Consider the following 16,776-nt stretch of genomic DNA (forward strand, 5'->3'; position numbering starts at 1 on the left):
TTCTGCATCACTACCCGTACACTGGTCAGATTGGCTGTAGGGGAGAATGTCTCACCGTAGTCTATTCCTTCCCTCTGACTGTAGCCTTTAGCTACAAACCTGGCCTTGTACTTGTCGTGCCCTTCAATACCCTTCTTGATTGAGTACACCCATTTGCCTCCCACTGTCTGTCTACCCTCTGGTAACTTTGTTAGAGTAAAAGTATGATTGTCCTCTAGGGACCTCATCTCCTCATCCATTGTTCTCTCCCATTTTCCTGACTCAGGGGATATCATGGCCTCTTTAAAGGTCTGAGGTACACCACTCACTACTCTGTAGTAGTAATCTATGCTGGTAAGTGTACTGTCATCCTCGTCACTTTCTCTCTGGGCATAGTCTTTCAGATACTTTGGGGGTTTATGTTCCCGGGAGGGATATCTCCCACTGCATGAGGCACGTGACGTCACCCTAGGGTGCTTCTCGTCATCATCCTCTGGGGGTTGTTGACTGTCTGTCTGCATGTCTGTGCTCAGTACACTAGGCTGTGGTGTCTCTCTTTCCTCACACCCTACTCTGGAGTCCAGCTCTGGCTCCTGTGTCTGTGTCTCGTTCTCACATGTTGTCTTTGTGACAAACTTTACTAACCTGTGCTTTTGCACTTTCCCCTTACCGGGATAATAGACTAGAAAAGCTGGGCTGCCCTTGTCATGCCCTACAAAAAGTCCTTTTTCACACCTGGACTCGAGCTTTCCTCTGTCCTGTTGGTAAGCATAACACACTGACCCAAACTTGTGCATCCTGGCTAGATCACACCTTTTTCCTGTCAGTGCTGTATACGGGGTGGTGCCAGTGTGCTTGTTAAAACACAGATTTCTGGTGTAAGCGGCTTCTTGTACCGCATAGACTCTTAGATAAGTTACCATCTATTAGCTTACACCTATAGCCATTTCGAAAAGAGTGCGTCCTTCCCTCTTTGCTATCCCGTTCTGGTGCGGGGAGTAAGGACAGGACGTCTCGTGTCTGATCTTGTTCCTTCTCAGCAGTGACTGGAACTCTCTATTTGTGAACTCTGTTCCGTTATCGGACCTTAAGCATTTTATGCTGCCATACGGAGCTACATCTGCAAGGAATTTTTCTGTGGCCTAGAGTGTGTCACTCTTTGCTCTGAGAAAGTAAACAAACACTGCCCCTGTACACACATCTGTGAAAGACTGCACATATTTAAAGCCACCTATGGACTCATTATTTACTGGACCGGCTAGATCTGTGTTAACTAGCTCAAGTGGTGTCTTTACCTTTTCCGTGGGACCTCTGTTCCTTGTTTGAGTGAACTTTCCCTTTATACACACATCACATTCTTTGTTAGGTCTATGGTTTTCACCGTTAATGTGCATGGGTCACCGCCTGCAGCTTCAGTATATCCTCGTAATTACAATGACCCATGATCTCATGCCATGTCTGAATATCATGACTGACATTACACATATCATTTTCATTACATTCTGTTTGTAGATAATACATTCTCTTGTACACCTCAATGTTAAACCTCGTACCGTCAGGCTCCACAAGAACATCGTTACCTTCATTGAAGAATACTTTGGCACCGTTTGCAGTAGCAGATTTTACAGAGAATAGTTCTTGTGGGAATGAGGGTATAGGGCGTTCTTCAACGTCACTGTACACCGGCGCCCCTCACTGTCTATGAGGCATACCTGTGCGTCTCCTCTCCCCTGCGCCAACCCGAATGTGCGCTTCCCGTCTGCCAGCTCCATGCTGTGTCTCTCCGGCTCGAAGGTGCTGTCAAAGTTCTTGAATCGGTTCCTGTTGTTGATAATGTGGGACGACGCACCTGTGTCCACGATCAGTCCCTTCCTTTGGACCTGCTGCTTCTGCGTTGACTGGCTGACGTATGCTATCTGCGCCCCGAAGGTGAAGTCCTCTCTTCCCGCTGCTCTCCGGGCGTCGTCTCGACTCGCCTCACGTCCACCGCTGCTGCCATCTTACACACAGCCGCCATCTTGCACGTGCGCTCTGTTCGCACTTCTTTCTACACACTCTGTCCGCGTGTCCCGAAGTTCCGCAGAAACTACACCAAACGGTTTTTATGCACTTATCTTTTCGGTGACCCTTTTCTCCACATCGCCAACACGCCATCTCCGTCAGGGGTCCGGTCTTTTTCTTTGGCGCTGCCCGGGCCTTCATTACCCTTTCTCCCGCCTCTTTGGCGACCGGGTCTGAGTCTTCTGAGGCCTCGAAGTTCCGCAGCTTGGCCTTGAACTCCCCCAGCGACATGTCCACTGAACTGTGTGTCACCAACAGTGTGAATGGTTTATACATCTCCGGTAGTCCATAACCATCGCCATCATTAGTCCATCGCTCTGTGTTTCTCCTGCACTCTTGAGCGCCGTGATGATCTGTTCCGCCCTGATGACGTATTCAGTCACAGTCTCTGTTAGCTTTCTTCAGCGCGGTCAAAGTTATATACAGGGATACAATCCGGGGCCTACCTCTGCCGATGTAGTGTTCTCTTAACACTTTTAGACTCTCTCGGCCTTTGTCCTTTGTGTCCCGTAATATCAGCCCCAAGCTCGTGTTGTCTAGGAGTGGTGCTAGCTCGCAGTATGCGTCAGCATTCAGCTTTGTATCCAGGGCTTGCGCGTCCTCCGTTATTTCTCCCGTGAGGCCCGTCAAAATTGTCTTTTTCAGCCCCACTCCGTGCATACAGCACAACATCCGCTCTTCCCAGAGCTCGTATTCTTCTGCCCTTCCATTAAACGTGGGCCACTTGCTCCTTCTTCTGGTCGCTATCTTTTGATTGTAGCTTAGCTGCGCGTTAGCTTAGCTTTAGCATCTCGCGGTTCTCCCGCTGCTAAACTAGCCTAAACTTTTCAGCTAACTAGCTATCGTTATTTTGCTCTTCCGTGATCTGGGCCCATAACCTGTTGACAGTCACCTGGGGAGCAAAATAACTGGTCATGACAACGAGGTCCTCTTTAGCCTTAACTGGCGTGGTTTATTTCACATGTACATTTCCACCACGAGACCTGCTCTCCGTGAGAGCTAGAGTGACAGAGGAGGAGGGAACATTCCCTTACGCCCTGCTGCGTGAATGCCACCTACAACGGAACTGTACAGAACTGCGTTTCCGCAGTTGCTCTGCATCTCCTTACGCCTATAGCGCCCTCTTGTGGAACAGTTAAAGTGCAGTTATATTCAATCATATTATTACTTACATTTAACACAGAGGAACACCGTTTTCAAACTTTATTATCTAAAGATGGTGAGTTAATTGTGTTCATTCATAGTTAAAGACAGTAGAGGTTGAATACTTTATTATCTAAAGATGGTAAGTTAGTGTTGTGTTCATTCATAGTTAAAGACAGTAGAGGTTGAGTACTTTCAGGTAATATATCACATTCACACTCCCAAGTCATTTGGATTCACTTTACAGCTGAAAATACATGGGCTGTCCAAAAAAATATTCAAAATGGAATTATATGGTTCTTCATTTGAAGAGGTATATTCTAAACAGGTAATCTGTAATTTATAAAGAATGCAGGTTGAAGCCTTCCCAAACCCTCTTTATTAATGCTCGAGTCCTAATCAGTGTACGGCAGTGACAGTCATTCTCACAAAACTCAAACTCCATCTCAATAGATCCATAAACTCCACCATTACATCACTAGAGGTATTCCCAGTTTGACATGTGATTTTATTGGGGGGAAAAAAACAATAGATCATCTTTTATTTATCTTTGACGGCAGACAACTTGATTAAAAACAACACAAACAAGTTGGAAGAAAAACAAAAATCATCATCATCATCACCAGCATCATACCAGGGATACACCGATAGCGATGTTGGATATCGGGGCCGATACCAGGCTAAAACATATCAAGTATCAAGAGAATTCCCCAATAGTAACACCTGATCCATGCACAACATGTCAGAAATCACAACAAAGCCTCTCGGTTCTCTCTATTCTTGGCATTACAGAAAGACGTTGGATCTCTGTGACGGTGGGAAAATGGCTCCTATGATAAAATCATATTGTCCACTGACCCCAAACTAATTCAGTTTGACCGTTCAGTCAAAAGTAATGGATCGGATTGGAACGCGCTATTGGCCCGAGTTCTGGCCGTGACGAAGTGTCATCAGTGCATCCAGACGTCCTAGCGGGAACAGACGAGGAGGGAACACGCGCACAGAAGAGCGGCGCCGGGGGGCCAGCGCTACATCTCGTGCTGGTGGAGGATGAGTCAGCGTGGCCACAGAACCGTTCCCGCAAGGAGAAGCCATTTTGTAACAGTTCTATGACAACACTGACTCATCCTTGCCCTAGAATCCTAGCCTACATCATATTATACCATGTAGCAGGGCTTGGCCTGGAAGCCATAATCGCATCATCTCGGTAACGATAGCGCATAGATATAGCGACGGACAAATATCACATACTCCCATCATGTTGTTGTCCCTCTTGTGAAACATACATATAACATGTAAGTTAACATGTGATTGGTTGTCATACAATTAAAAAAAGGGCACAGAATCAAGCATGGAGGAACACCCGACACACCGATCACTGGCAAAAACGAGGTGATAAAAGATCCATAACGTCTGTATCGGTATGTTTTGGGTTCATCGTCCCATCCTGCTGTGTATTGTACCATTTAGTGCACAGAGCATCAGAGTTTTTTTAAGTATAAAAATAGTCACGGTAACAAACTGCATGTAGAAATACAACTAACAGCGAGACCCAGTTGGAGCCTGTGAAACCACCCAATAAATATGATCCGGGGCGAGCGGGCGTCGTTTTGTGTTCCCATTGGTTTTTCAGTCTTTTGTTTCTTCTTCTTCAGTGTTTTTTCCAACGTGTGCTTTTATTGCTCATCCAAGAACTCGTCGATAAATGAAACGACCTCCCCCTGTGGACGCACACAGACACACACACAAAATAAATTGTATTGAGTTTTAAAAACTTTTTAAACATACAGTTGAAGTACTCAATATTGTAAAGAGAATCAGGAGGTCATTTATAATAATAATAACTTTATTTCTATAGCACCTTTCATACATGGATTGCAGCTCAAAGTGCTTGACAGCAAATAGCATAAAATGAACATAGGCATACAATTTGCATACAGCGAGTTGACAGAATAAAAGCAATGCATAAAGTGCAGACATAAGAATGGGTATAAAATAAGTACAACTTCTTCCTGGACACTTAACATTTTTACACTTCTCACAATCTTCCTGGACACTTTACACTTATTACTGTACATTTTACTGTATATCTTTGGCTGGATAGTTTATATTTAAGATTTTAGAATGTATATACATAGCAGAATGTATCCCGGACCGTATTTTATTCTTATATTATTATATTCTTATTTTAGTCCTATTGACTACCTAAATGTTTATTGTTGTTTAATGTGAGCGATCTGTAGTGCCGAATTTCCCTCTGGATTATTAAAGGATTTCTATTCTATTCTAACAAGTACAGTGTTGCTCGAAAGCATGTGAACCCCGTTGTTCTAGAAACCTGTCTAGAGTGCATGAGGTTCAGAAAGTTGGTTGTCACTAAACGGCCAAGCTGCAAAGTTAAACTTTTATTTTGTATCCATCTCTATTTTAGGTCAGGGTGTAAAGTTCACTCCTTCATCCAAATGATGAGCGTTCTATGACATCATCCATTTGAAGGTGTTTAAAGGTCCAAGGTGTCCCGCGGGAATGGCTGTTCTATCCGTTCAACTTCTATGGCATGTGTGTGTGCCAAGTCCTGATGCTGGATCATTAATGCTGACTTATTGAAACCCTCGGTGTAATACTGCCCCCGCGTGGCCGTCCCCGGTAGTGCGGGCCTTGTAAACACAGGGACCACATTGTACTGCAGGGGGTCATGTGATCGTACAGAGGAATCTGGGTTTTGTACATTTAAGAGGAGCTGGCATCACAACCTGAACCAAACCATAACTGATGGGAATCTGGGTTTGTGTCGAGGCGCTAGATCACCATCCTCACTCCACTCATAACATTCATAACGTAAGATAACATTCTGAGAGCACCTCTCTCACACACACACTGATGGTAAAGGCCAGATTCCCTCCCTCTCCACCCTCTCTTCCCCTTTCCCTCCCTCTGTCTCTCCATCCCTCCCCTAACCCTCTCTTCCATCTCTCTCTCTCTCCCTGCGGGTGCTCGTTGGTATGCGTGACGTCCGCACGGGTGTCCGCGCGTGCCTGCCAGATTTTGTGCCCGCGCGGATAAACCCCATGGATATGCGCGCCGACTGCACACGGACCTACGTGTGGATCACTGGCCTGGAGGGTGATCCTAGTGCGCATGTGTGGATCACGTACAACTTAGACACCAAACATTTACTATAAACAGAGCCGCGTCTGCAGCCGTGTGCGCGTACGTGTCAGCTTTCGAGTATATAAGAGCCTTAACCCTTTCACTACCACACTACAGAAGGTTATACAACGGCATGCAAATTTCTCGATTCTGATTGGCTGAAACAGTCCATTTACACGTATGTATTGCGATCAGTCCACGCTTGCTGGCCCAGGACCCGCCCACAACCGAATCACATCACATCAATCCGCCGGATCACAAGAAGGTGGACAATAATCTTTACAAATGGATATGTTGATAGCGACTAAACGACTAAATATCAAACGATTCTGTCACAGCGAATGTCTTAGTCGTTTAAACAATGTTGGATGATGTAATTGATGGGTCTTGAATAATTGTGTAACAAAAGAAAAATCGCGGATTGATTGATGGATTAATTTGCAATTTTTTTTTCAATTTCTTTTTCTGCAGCCCTCACTCTCACACTGTCCTACGCTGGCTCAGTCTCCACCCACCCCAAGCACACACACACACACTCCTGTCCTGTCTGCAACGTTACGCGGGGGATAGTCAGACTGAGAGAGAACTGGGTGCTGCGCTGTTCTAAGTGAGCATGGCCTATTGAGTTGATTGATTGATTGATTGCTAATTTTATTACTTTACGCTTGGTTTCCAACTGGTTAAGTTTAGGCCCTCTACAGTAGGTTTAAAAAAATTAATAAAAAAATAGGGCGAAGAAAACTTTTTTTTCCTATAGGGCAAAGAAAACTTTTTAATTTGTTTTACCTACTTTCTATAAAAGAAGCATCGAAGAATGAAGTTCTATAGAAAGTAGGTCTGCATCCCCTTAACAATTGTGTGTATTGAGCCGTACTGTATTGTACCCATTCTGCATCTGGTAATAAAATGTTCAATCAATCATTCCAATAATACACAGTTGGATGTGTTAGTTTGTTGGATCCGTTTGATGCACTTCCGAGCTGCTTCCACATGAGGCAACTTCTCTCAATCATTCCAATAATACACAGTTGGATGTGTTAGTTGGTTGGATGCACTTCAAGCTGCTTCCACATGGAGGCAACTTGTCTTTTTTGTAGTTGTGGGAACTACTTTTTCTGGCGGATGGTTTTTTCAATAAATCTTCGATTAATGTGTGTTTATTGTATAGCAATAAGGTTGGATGAATATGGCAGTTGTATAAAAGCATTACACCACTTGCAGTCGTGATTTGTGAACAATAAACCATGCCTAGGGGGGTCTAACGACCACCCCTAGGCATGGTTTATTGTTCACAAACCATGTAATGCTTAATTAACACACACACACATGAATATGTAAATACAGGCAGCACATACCTCATCATCACTCTTCAAACGCAGTATGGAGAACTCCAACATCTGTAGCTGCATTGTGGTCTGATTGTAGTACCGTACAGCCTCCTGCAACACACACACACATTGATTGATTGAAAACTTTATTAACAGATTGCAGAATGGGTACAATACAGGACGGCTCAATACACACAATTGTTAAGGGGATGCAGACCAGAGAAAGACTTTCGTCTTGTTTACATCGGGGTCCCCCATTTTCAATTCATAGTGACATTTATGACATACACAGCATACAGATATATATCATGACATTTATGACACAGATATACAGTACTGTTACATTTGAGACATACAAATATACAGTACTGTTAAACAGAGATCCTAACAGAAAATATATACATATACGAGGGGGAGGAAACTGTACATTAGGATTAGGAGGGGGTGGGTGGGTGGGTTTGGACATTTACGGGGGCCAGTTTCACACACACAAAGATGTGCTTGTAAATGGCAAATGCATTTATATAGCAGATTTGATCCAAAGCGCTTTACAATTCGTTCCTCAGATGTGACCCATTCACTCACACATCGACGGCGGAGACGACCAGCTCATCGGGAGCAGTTAGGGGTTAAGTGCCTTGCTCAAGGACACTTCGACACGCTGTCCGGGAGGAGCGGGGGAAACTAACCCGGGAACCTCCGGATTACCAGACGACTGCTCTACCTCCTGAGCCACTGTCGCTCGTGTCTGTGTCTTGTCTTGTGGTGAAATAAAAAATATGGAATATACACCGTGTTTGTCGTTGTGTGGACATTGGCTGGACCCCCACACACAGTGAAGGGGCTATTTTAGGGTTAGGTTAAGGTTATAGGTCAAGGGTTAGGGTTTGGCATGTAGTCATTAGGGTTAAGGTCAGGGCAAGCGGTTAGGGAATGAATGTAAGGCCGTGTTCACATCTGAAAGTCCACGGATAGTCCGGACTTTCTGGTGGACCAAATGTGAGAATGATACATTGTTTGATTTTGGTTTGAGTTCACAGTACACTGTCCTTTTTTTGAGCAAACCTAATTTGTAGTCGAGTTGAGAGAGAGAGAGAGACTGTCATTACGCGCGCGGCGCGAGTCTGACTACGGAGCGCACACTGCAATGCACTGTAGGCTACTTTGCTTCCTAGATTAGGTACTATAGTTCGATTGTGTTCACACACCAGCAGCAAAACGCACCATGCTCCACTTTGAAACGGACCGAGTCCCAACTTGTCAAGAGGACCATGGTTCGGTTGTTTGGTACTCACAATAGTTTGGTTTGTGTTCACACCTCTCCAAAACGAAACGGACTATTGATTTAAAGGGACCATGGTTCACTTAAAATGGACCAAACAGGGTAGGTGTGAATATAAGTCTATGGAATGTCCCCACCGTACATGAAAACGTGGCTGTGTGCATAGACGCCTGCGCAATAGAGCACGCGAAGCATCTGCTCTACGACTATTGAACATGGGGGGGCAAACGTCTGATTTTGCTCCCCCACTTTTTGATCATATGAAAAATATGATATACCCCCCCCTCCCATATATAAATCTAACCATAACTACGTAATTTCAATCAAATTAATAATACGCAACGACACTTAATAGCAAGTTTTTAAGTTTCCAAAGATTGTGTGACCCCCCACTTTAATGGTTTGATCCAGTGCCCACGGGCCACGGTTCGTCGGCATGACGTATACGACATGTTGGGGGAGGAGGCGGCTTTTTCGAATGCCATTGAAAAATTCAGGCTGGATATTGGATAACATTGTGAGGATTATTCTTCAGCGTTTACATCAAAATGGAGCAAATCATCACGTAAGTCGAACACTGTGACTGTATACTAAATGCGCAAACAGATTGAAACTGAATATTTCTCGTATGGTGAGCCTCCGCGCTGCCTAGATTTACCCTGAAGGACCTAGATTTACCCTGAAGGACTGGTTTTGGCCGAACCGTTCGTTATACAAGTATCACAGAGACATTACAAAAGGTGCTCACAGTTGCACAAGGGGTTCGGACAGAGATACGGGATGGTTTGAAAGCTCGGCGTTGCTAATAAATATTTTTAATATTTTTTTATAAACTGCTCAAAGCGGCATTATTTCCGCCGTTGGGTGATCACAGCGCCTGCGCACCATCCGGTATCTCTGTCCGAAACCCGCGTGCAACTGTGAGCACATTTGTAATGTCTCTGTGATACTTGTATTACGAACGGTTCGGCCAGAACCAGTCCTTCAGGGTAAATCTAGGTTGGTTTCCCATTGAGGAGCAAGTGACTGTGGATTCACTCGGTGCAGCACAGTCACGAAAGGGGCTAGTATGGACCCTGATGTAAACCAGACAAACGTCTTTCTCTGGTCTGCATCCCCTTAACAATTGTGTGTATTGAGCCGTACTGTATTGTACCCATTCTGCAATCTGTTAAATAAAGTTTTCATTCATTCATTCAGCCGCCGCGCTCACTGGGGCTATTGATAGCGTCAATTAATTGTTGTTGTTGTTGTTGGTACTGCCGCTGCGGATGTGAGCGGGGCCGGAGGGGCTTTGGGAGGATGGGAAAGTTATTATTATTATTATAATAGTAATTGGCCATCATACGTGCCTAGCTAGCGTTAGCTAAAAGAGCCCTCGCAGTGAAGTTATTATTATTATAGCTATCATACTGCAATATAAACTTGAGTTTTATAGTGAAAAGAGCAGCTTTATTTTGGTCAAGATTGAAGGCTCTATATTGCAGGAAATTGCACATACAGGTGTTCATTAAATGTAAAAAAATCTGCCGTGGAGGGGGTCGTGCCGGACCCCCTCCAAACCACCCCTTGCAGAGAAAAAAAATAAAAATAAAAAATAATAATAAAAAAAAATCTTGCACCCCCACTTTCAACTATAACTAGGCGGCCATGGCTGTGTGTATACGCACGTGTCAGAATCAGAATCAGAAAAGGTCTTTATTTGCCAAGTAGTTTTCACATTTTCAATTTGCTTTGGTCGTTTTCGGTGCAACATTTAGCGGACAGACATTAACAGACGGATAATACAATAAAGAGGTGGAGTAAAATTAAATGAAATATGAACTAAGTTAAGCACAATAGAATAGAATAGAATTATGAAATAAAATAAAGGCCAGGGCCCTCATTCATCAACGTGTTCTACGCACAGATCTGTGCTTACCCTGTGCGTACGATCATTTCTAAGCAAAGAGTGGGATTCATCAATTTCGATTTGAACTTGACTCCGTGCTTACATCTACGCACAGGTCAGACCACACTTACCTGACGCCCAGTGGTAGAATATATTATTACAACAAGGAAATGAGCTTCTGTGCATAATAACACTGGCATGTTCTGTACGAACCGTAGTTCATTATAGTTCATTGTAAAATAGCAACAGTAGTGTAATTATGGTCAAAACCCTATAAATAGCATTTGGAATAATAGATCTTTCTCTCAGAATGAATGCAGCATGGTTTATATAGCGTTATCGGAATATACGGGGTGTAGGCTACTGACTGACTGCGCTCCGCGTAGCTTGATTGATTGATTGATTGAAAAGTTTATTAACAGATTGCAGAATGGGTACAGTACAGTACAGTACAGCTCAGTACATACAATTGTTAATTGGGGATGCAGACCAACTTTCGTCTTGTTTACATCAGGGTCCCCCATTTTCAATTCATCATAAATCATAAAGCTCAACTCGTTATTATTTTGCGCACAGACCGCCGAAACACGGGAACGTTTTGATTATATTTAAAAGGCTTTACGTTAAACGAAACAAGTGGAATTTCGAAGCTGTAAGCAGAATAAGTCATATGAATATAGTGTTCTTCCCCCTTTTTACTGTATAAGAAAGAATAGAAAACGCATTGCAATGACACTATAGTGGACAGACTATGTATATGATGGGATTCAAGTTCGCGTTTTTGTTGCTCATAGGCATGCTGTCAGAGTATGATATCTTAATCAAACATTCTAGAACATTTGTCGTCACAGATCATGTCCTAATAGAACATAGGCTATGGCATGGATCGTGATATTGTGTGGACTGTAATTATTACTGTACCGGTACCACCCATTGTGACAACAGCCTTGTGAGTCCCGCACACAAACATGATGGAATTCAAGTTCATGTATTGAAAGGCATGCCTACATCATACATGCAGTGAGATTCATTGTTCTTGTATATGCTCTCTATTATTGTTTATATAGGCTACCCAATACTGACATCAAAATAGATTGTAGTATGCCTCTAGAAATCATATGCAGCAGGTAGAAAATTGACGGGAGATCCATCGCGATTTGGAATAGAATTGAGGAGAACTTTAATCCCTGGGTATCAATCAAACAACACGGGAAAAGGCAGTCATATTCCAGCGCGGTCTTTATTAGCCGACAACAAAATAGATGCCTCTAAAAATCATATAGCCAATCGAACACAACTACCGTAATTCCTCTAATAGTAACCCCGGCTTGTATTTGTTTCAACTGTAGCGGGTACCAGGCTTGTATTAGGAGGAGGCCTGTATAAGAGGGAGGCCTATATTTCAAATTTTCAAACGGATCATAATGAATAAATCAACATTTTGTGTCAGTTTGAACCCAGTAAAATGTACTGGGTTCATTTATTGAAACCAAGTACTGTATGAAATAGTAAACAGTGCAATTACAGGTGGTCACTGGTCATTTCAACGTTTTCAAAGTGAAATCAAGTAACTAGCTCAGTATGCAGCTCAGTATATTAGTAACCCGGCTTGTATTAGGAGGCCGGCTTATAATTGCTTAGCTCAAGAGCGCACCCGGCCATTAATAGAGACCCGGCTTGTATTTGAGACCCGGTTACTATTAGAGGAATTACGGTAATAAAGGCATTCATATTACAGCACGGTTATAATGACACACAACCAACGCCAAACAGTGGTCAACGAACGGTCTTTATTAGTATTCTGAGCTGTCCAGGCAGAATTGCAGCAATGGTCTTAGGGAGCCGTTGATATCTGACATCACCGTTTACAAGTCCGCCTTTTATTATTTATCCCATAATACGCGATAGTGTCTTCTTGGTTCGACAGCAGTGAACAATCTTCGTGGAGTTTCTCAGGGTTCCGCTCGGGTCAGTCCATTATTTCACATCCCATGGGGGGTGTTTCCTCATTTTCATGACCATATATGGATAATCATGCACGAGCATTGACGGTAGAACAAAGTGGTATTCATCAACACGGAGGGGCATAGAGCCTGCGTACGCACCGTGTGATGAATCCCGACTTCCCTGTGCGTACACTAGTTCTACATTCCGTGCTTACGTGTGGAAATAGAAATGTTCTACGCACACTATTGATGAATGAGGGCCCAGGGCTGTACAACTGTAAATAAAGAGGTTGAATAAAATTATATGGGATGTAAACTAAATTAAATAGAACATAGTGTGTGTGTGTGTAATAGGCAACTGGCTGTGTTTAGCGGAGATGTTGCTCTTCATATCCTTAACCCTTTCACTACCACACTACAGAAGGTTAACCCTTTACTATCACACTACAGATGGTTAAACCCATGTGAAAGGGTTAAACCCATGTGTGTGTGTGTGTGTGTGTTAAACCCATGTGTGTGTGTGTGTGTGTGCGTGTGCGTTCATATCCATCTCACCGCTCTGGGCAGGAAGTCCTGGTCAGCCAGATCCCACTTGTCTCTATGGAAACGGTAGTACGCCACGTTGTTCTTCATCACCTCGTCGCTGGGGTCAAAGAGCATGTAGCTGGCCACGCAGGGCACCGCGTTCTTCAAGTCGTTCACTGAGGGAGGGAGGGAGGGAGGGAGGGAGGGAGGTGAATTCAGAAGGTGGGTTTTCTTTTGGCATCAATAGTAGGGTTGGGTACGGAGCTCGGTACTTTTAAGGGTACCGACCGAATTACATCGGTACTACTGAGTACCGATTCACACACTAGATCAGGGGTGGCCAACCCGCGGCTCGCGAGCCGCATGCGGCTCTTTGCCCGTCAATGTGCGGCTCTTCCATCCATAAAAAAAAATAAAAAAAAATAAAAAAAGAATATTTTTTTTTATTTTTTTTTTACTTTTTTTTTTTTTTTACTTTTTTTTTTGTATGTCACTCATTCCATAAGGACGTAGAATAAACATTTACAATTTTTTTTTAATGGTCCATTTGCATGTTCTTGGTATCTGAATCTAGGGACATATATGGATCAGTGTCAGAAATAGTGTGTCTGTTACTAGGCTTGAGTAAATTGTAATGAACCAAAGGAGAATATCAATTCTATTTAAAAAAAAAATTATCTTTGACTGTAAATAACACCATGCTAAAATTGACCAGACCTGAAAAATCTAAGCAAATGAATAAAGGGAAGATGATTAAACAGAAGGTTTTGTAGATACAGTACTGAATTCTGCCATCTTTTTTATAATGTAAATTTCTCCACCATTTTTCATCATATTGCAACACCGTTTTTTGCAAGACGTTCACAGAAAGGTAGAGAAACGAACTGCGTTCTGTTTTATGGCAATAACGTTCAGGTTTGTGGGAGATAATCCCAAAAAATACGAGAAATTAAAAAGTAAATCCAGAAGTCAGATGATTGACAGGGGCTGGTGTGAGCTGGGTAGGGTAGTTTTTTTAAATTTGAAAGCCCTGAGTCTCTTCCTTCAAAAGACTACACTCACTTTTGGCTGTGCCACTTCCTCCTGTCAATATGCGCCGGTTTCCGACTCAATGCCCTAAGATTTCTATAATCTTATATTTCACTAATAACAGTTAAAATAATTGGTAAACAAACATAATGCTAAAAATATACACTTTTACTGTATATCTCGGGCTTAAGAGGTTAACCCTGTGAGGCCCAAATTAAAAAGAAATTAGCAACTTCAGAGGCCAGAGGGTGGGACATATAAACACATTTACTATCAAATAGCATTGTGAGGCTGAACAACAGGACCAATTGACTATACATGTGCTTAAAGGGGAACTATCTTATAAATGGCTTTTTTCAGTGTTTACTATTGTTTCTTAGCTATGTGGACTTATATTAATAGGATATATGTCTCTAATTCTCATATTGGCGAATTCTTCCAATTCTCCTCTCACAATATTCACCCTCACTGAACTGAGTCATCTGAAAATGTGCATATCTGTGATGTCAGAGATTTCTCAGCTGCATAATAATGTGGCAGTTGATGTGGCAGTTGGCACCAGGCCACACAGTGGTTGGAGCCCAGCCTCAAAACGGCTTAAGATCTTGAGGTAGAAAAATGCGGTTTTTAGTACTTGATTAGAAATACAAAACAATGCATTTTTTTTGAAAAAAACCTAGGTGTTCCATAGACTCACAGGAATTGTGTAAAAGTGCCCAAATAGTGAAAGAAATAGTAAAATAGTTCCCCTTTAAAAATTTTTAAATAAACATTGTTTTTTTAAATGGCTAAAAGTGATTTTGTAATTTTGCAACCGTGGGTCTCACAGGGTACTTTTAACCCTGTGAGGCCCAAATAAAAAAGACATTAGCAACTTCAGAGGCCAGAGGGTGAGACCTATAAACACATGAAGGGTGCCGTGACTGAAAAAAAAGGTTGAGAAACGCTGGTATATGGTGTGGCTCTTTGTGGTACCACAGTCATTTTTTTGTGGCTCTTAGTCTCTGACTGGTTGGCCACCCCTGCACTAGATCAATCTGTACCACATTTCGGTACCTTTACATGTTTAGTATAAGAGTGTAATATTACTAGACAAGAGGGAGCCTTTTCCACAAAAACATATCTTCCTGTCCCGTCTCTTGGGTCTTTGGAAAGACCAGACGAGGTCAGAGGAGTTTGATCATATTTACTGAGGATGGCCAGATAATGTTGCTATTTATGCATTTAAAAACACAATACATGATCATGTGATTTATTTTATGTGGTGTGTTGCAACGATAAACAACAAAATGTTGAAATTGAGAAGTTTGGACTTTTTCTTTTTTAAGTTAAGTACCGAAAAAAGGCACTGTAGTGTTGGGTACAGATACCGAATTCCAGGAACTGGTACCGGTACCAGTATCGGTTAAAATGTGAACGGTACACCCAACCCTAATGAATAGGTTATATTATCCAACCTACTGAGAAGTATGTGAGAATCACTCGTTCTCATTGTTGCCATTTCTGTAAATCGAGACATCTGTTCAAAGTGTGAATTGATTGACAGAATTGAAAGTGAACCAGAGCAAACTAGAGAGAGCCGGTATAAACTAGAGAGAGCCGGTATAAACTAGAGAGAGCCGGTATAAACTAGAGAGAGCCGGTATAAACTAGAGAGAGCCGGTATAAACTAGAGAGAGCCGGTATAAACTAGAGAGCCGGTATAAACTAGAGAGCCGGTATAAACTAGAGAGCCGGTATAAACTAGAGAGCCGGTATAAACTAGAGAGAGCCGGTATAAACTAGAGAGAGCCGGTATAAACTAGAGAGAGCCGGTATAAACTAGAGAGCCGGTATAAACTAGAGAGAGCCGGTATAAACTAGAGAGCCGGTATAAACTAGAGAGAGCCGGTATAAACTAGAGAGAGCCGGTATAAACTAGAGAGAGCCGGTATAAACTAGAGAGCCGGTATAAACTAGAGAGAGCCGGTATAAACTAGAGAGAGCCGGTATAAACTAGAGAGAGCCGGTATAAACTAGAGAGAGCCGGTATAAACTAGAGAGAGCCGGTATAAACTAGAGAGAGCCGGTATAAACTAGAGAGAGCCGGTATAAACTAGAGAGCCGGTATAAACTAGAGAGCCGGTATAAACTAGAGAGCCGGTATAAACTAGAGAGAGCCGGTATAAACTAGAGAGCCGGTATAAACTAGAGAGAGCCGGTATAAACTAGAGAGAGCCGGTATAAACTAGAGAGCCGGTATAAACTAGAGAGAGCCGGTATAAACTAGAGAGAGCCGGTATATACTAGAGAGAGCCGGTATAAACTAGAGAGAGCCGGTATAAACTAGAGAGAGCCGGTATAAACTAGAGAGAGCCGGTATAAACTAGAGAGAGCCGGTATAAACTAGAGAGAAACGGTATAAACTCAGGGGAACTTGCGTCTTCAATATCACAAAGGCAA

General features: G+C 42.9%; 1 protein-coding gene across 1 annotated transcript in view; it reads right to left on the bottom strand.

Moving 5' to 3' along the window:
• Positions 1-3,049: 3,049 nt before the first annotated feature.
• The window catches only part of crtap (cartilage associated protein), a 32,906-nt gene continuing 19,179 nt past the window's right edge, over positions 3,050-16,776 (bottom strand). Inside the window, exons 5-7 of the mRNA XM_084311785.1 lie at positions 13,336-13,481; positions 7,689-7,772; positions 3,050-4,904 (exon numbers count right to left, since the gene is read on the bottom strand). Of these exons, the coding sequence (XP_084167911.1) occupies positions 4,860-4,904; positions 7,689-7,772; positions 13,336-13,481 (275 nt within the window). The 3' untranslated portion in view covers positions 3,050-4,859. The remainder of the gene's footprint in view (positions 4,905-7,688; positions 7,773-13,335; positions 13,482-16,776) is intronic.

Source organism: Notolepis coatsorum, assembly GCF_963971535.1.
Source record: "Notolepis coatsorum genome assembly, chromosome: 4".
NCBI lineage: Eukaryota > Metazoa > Chordata > Actinopteri > Aulopiformes > Paralepididae > Notolepis > Notolepis coatsorum.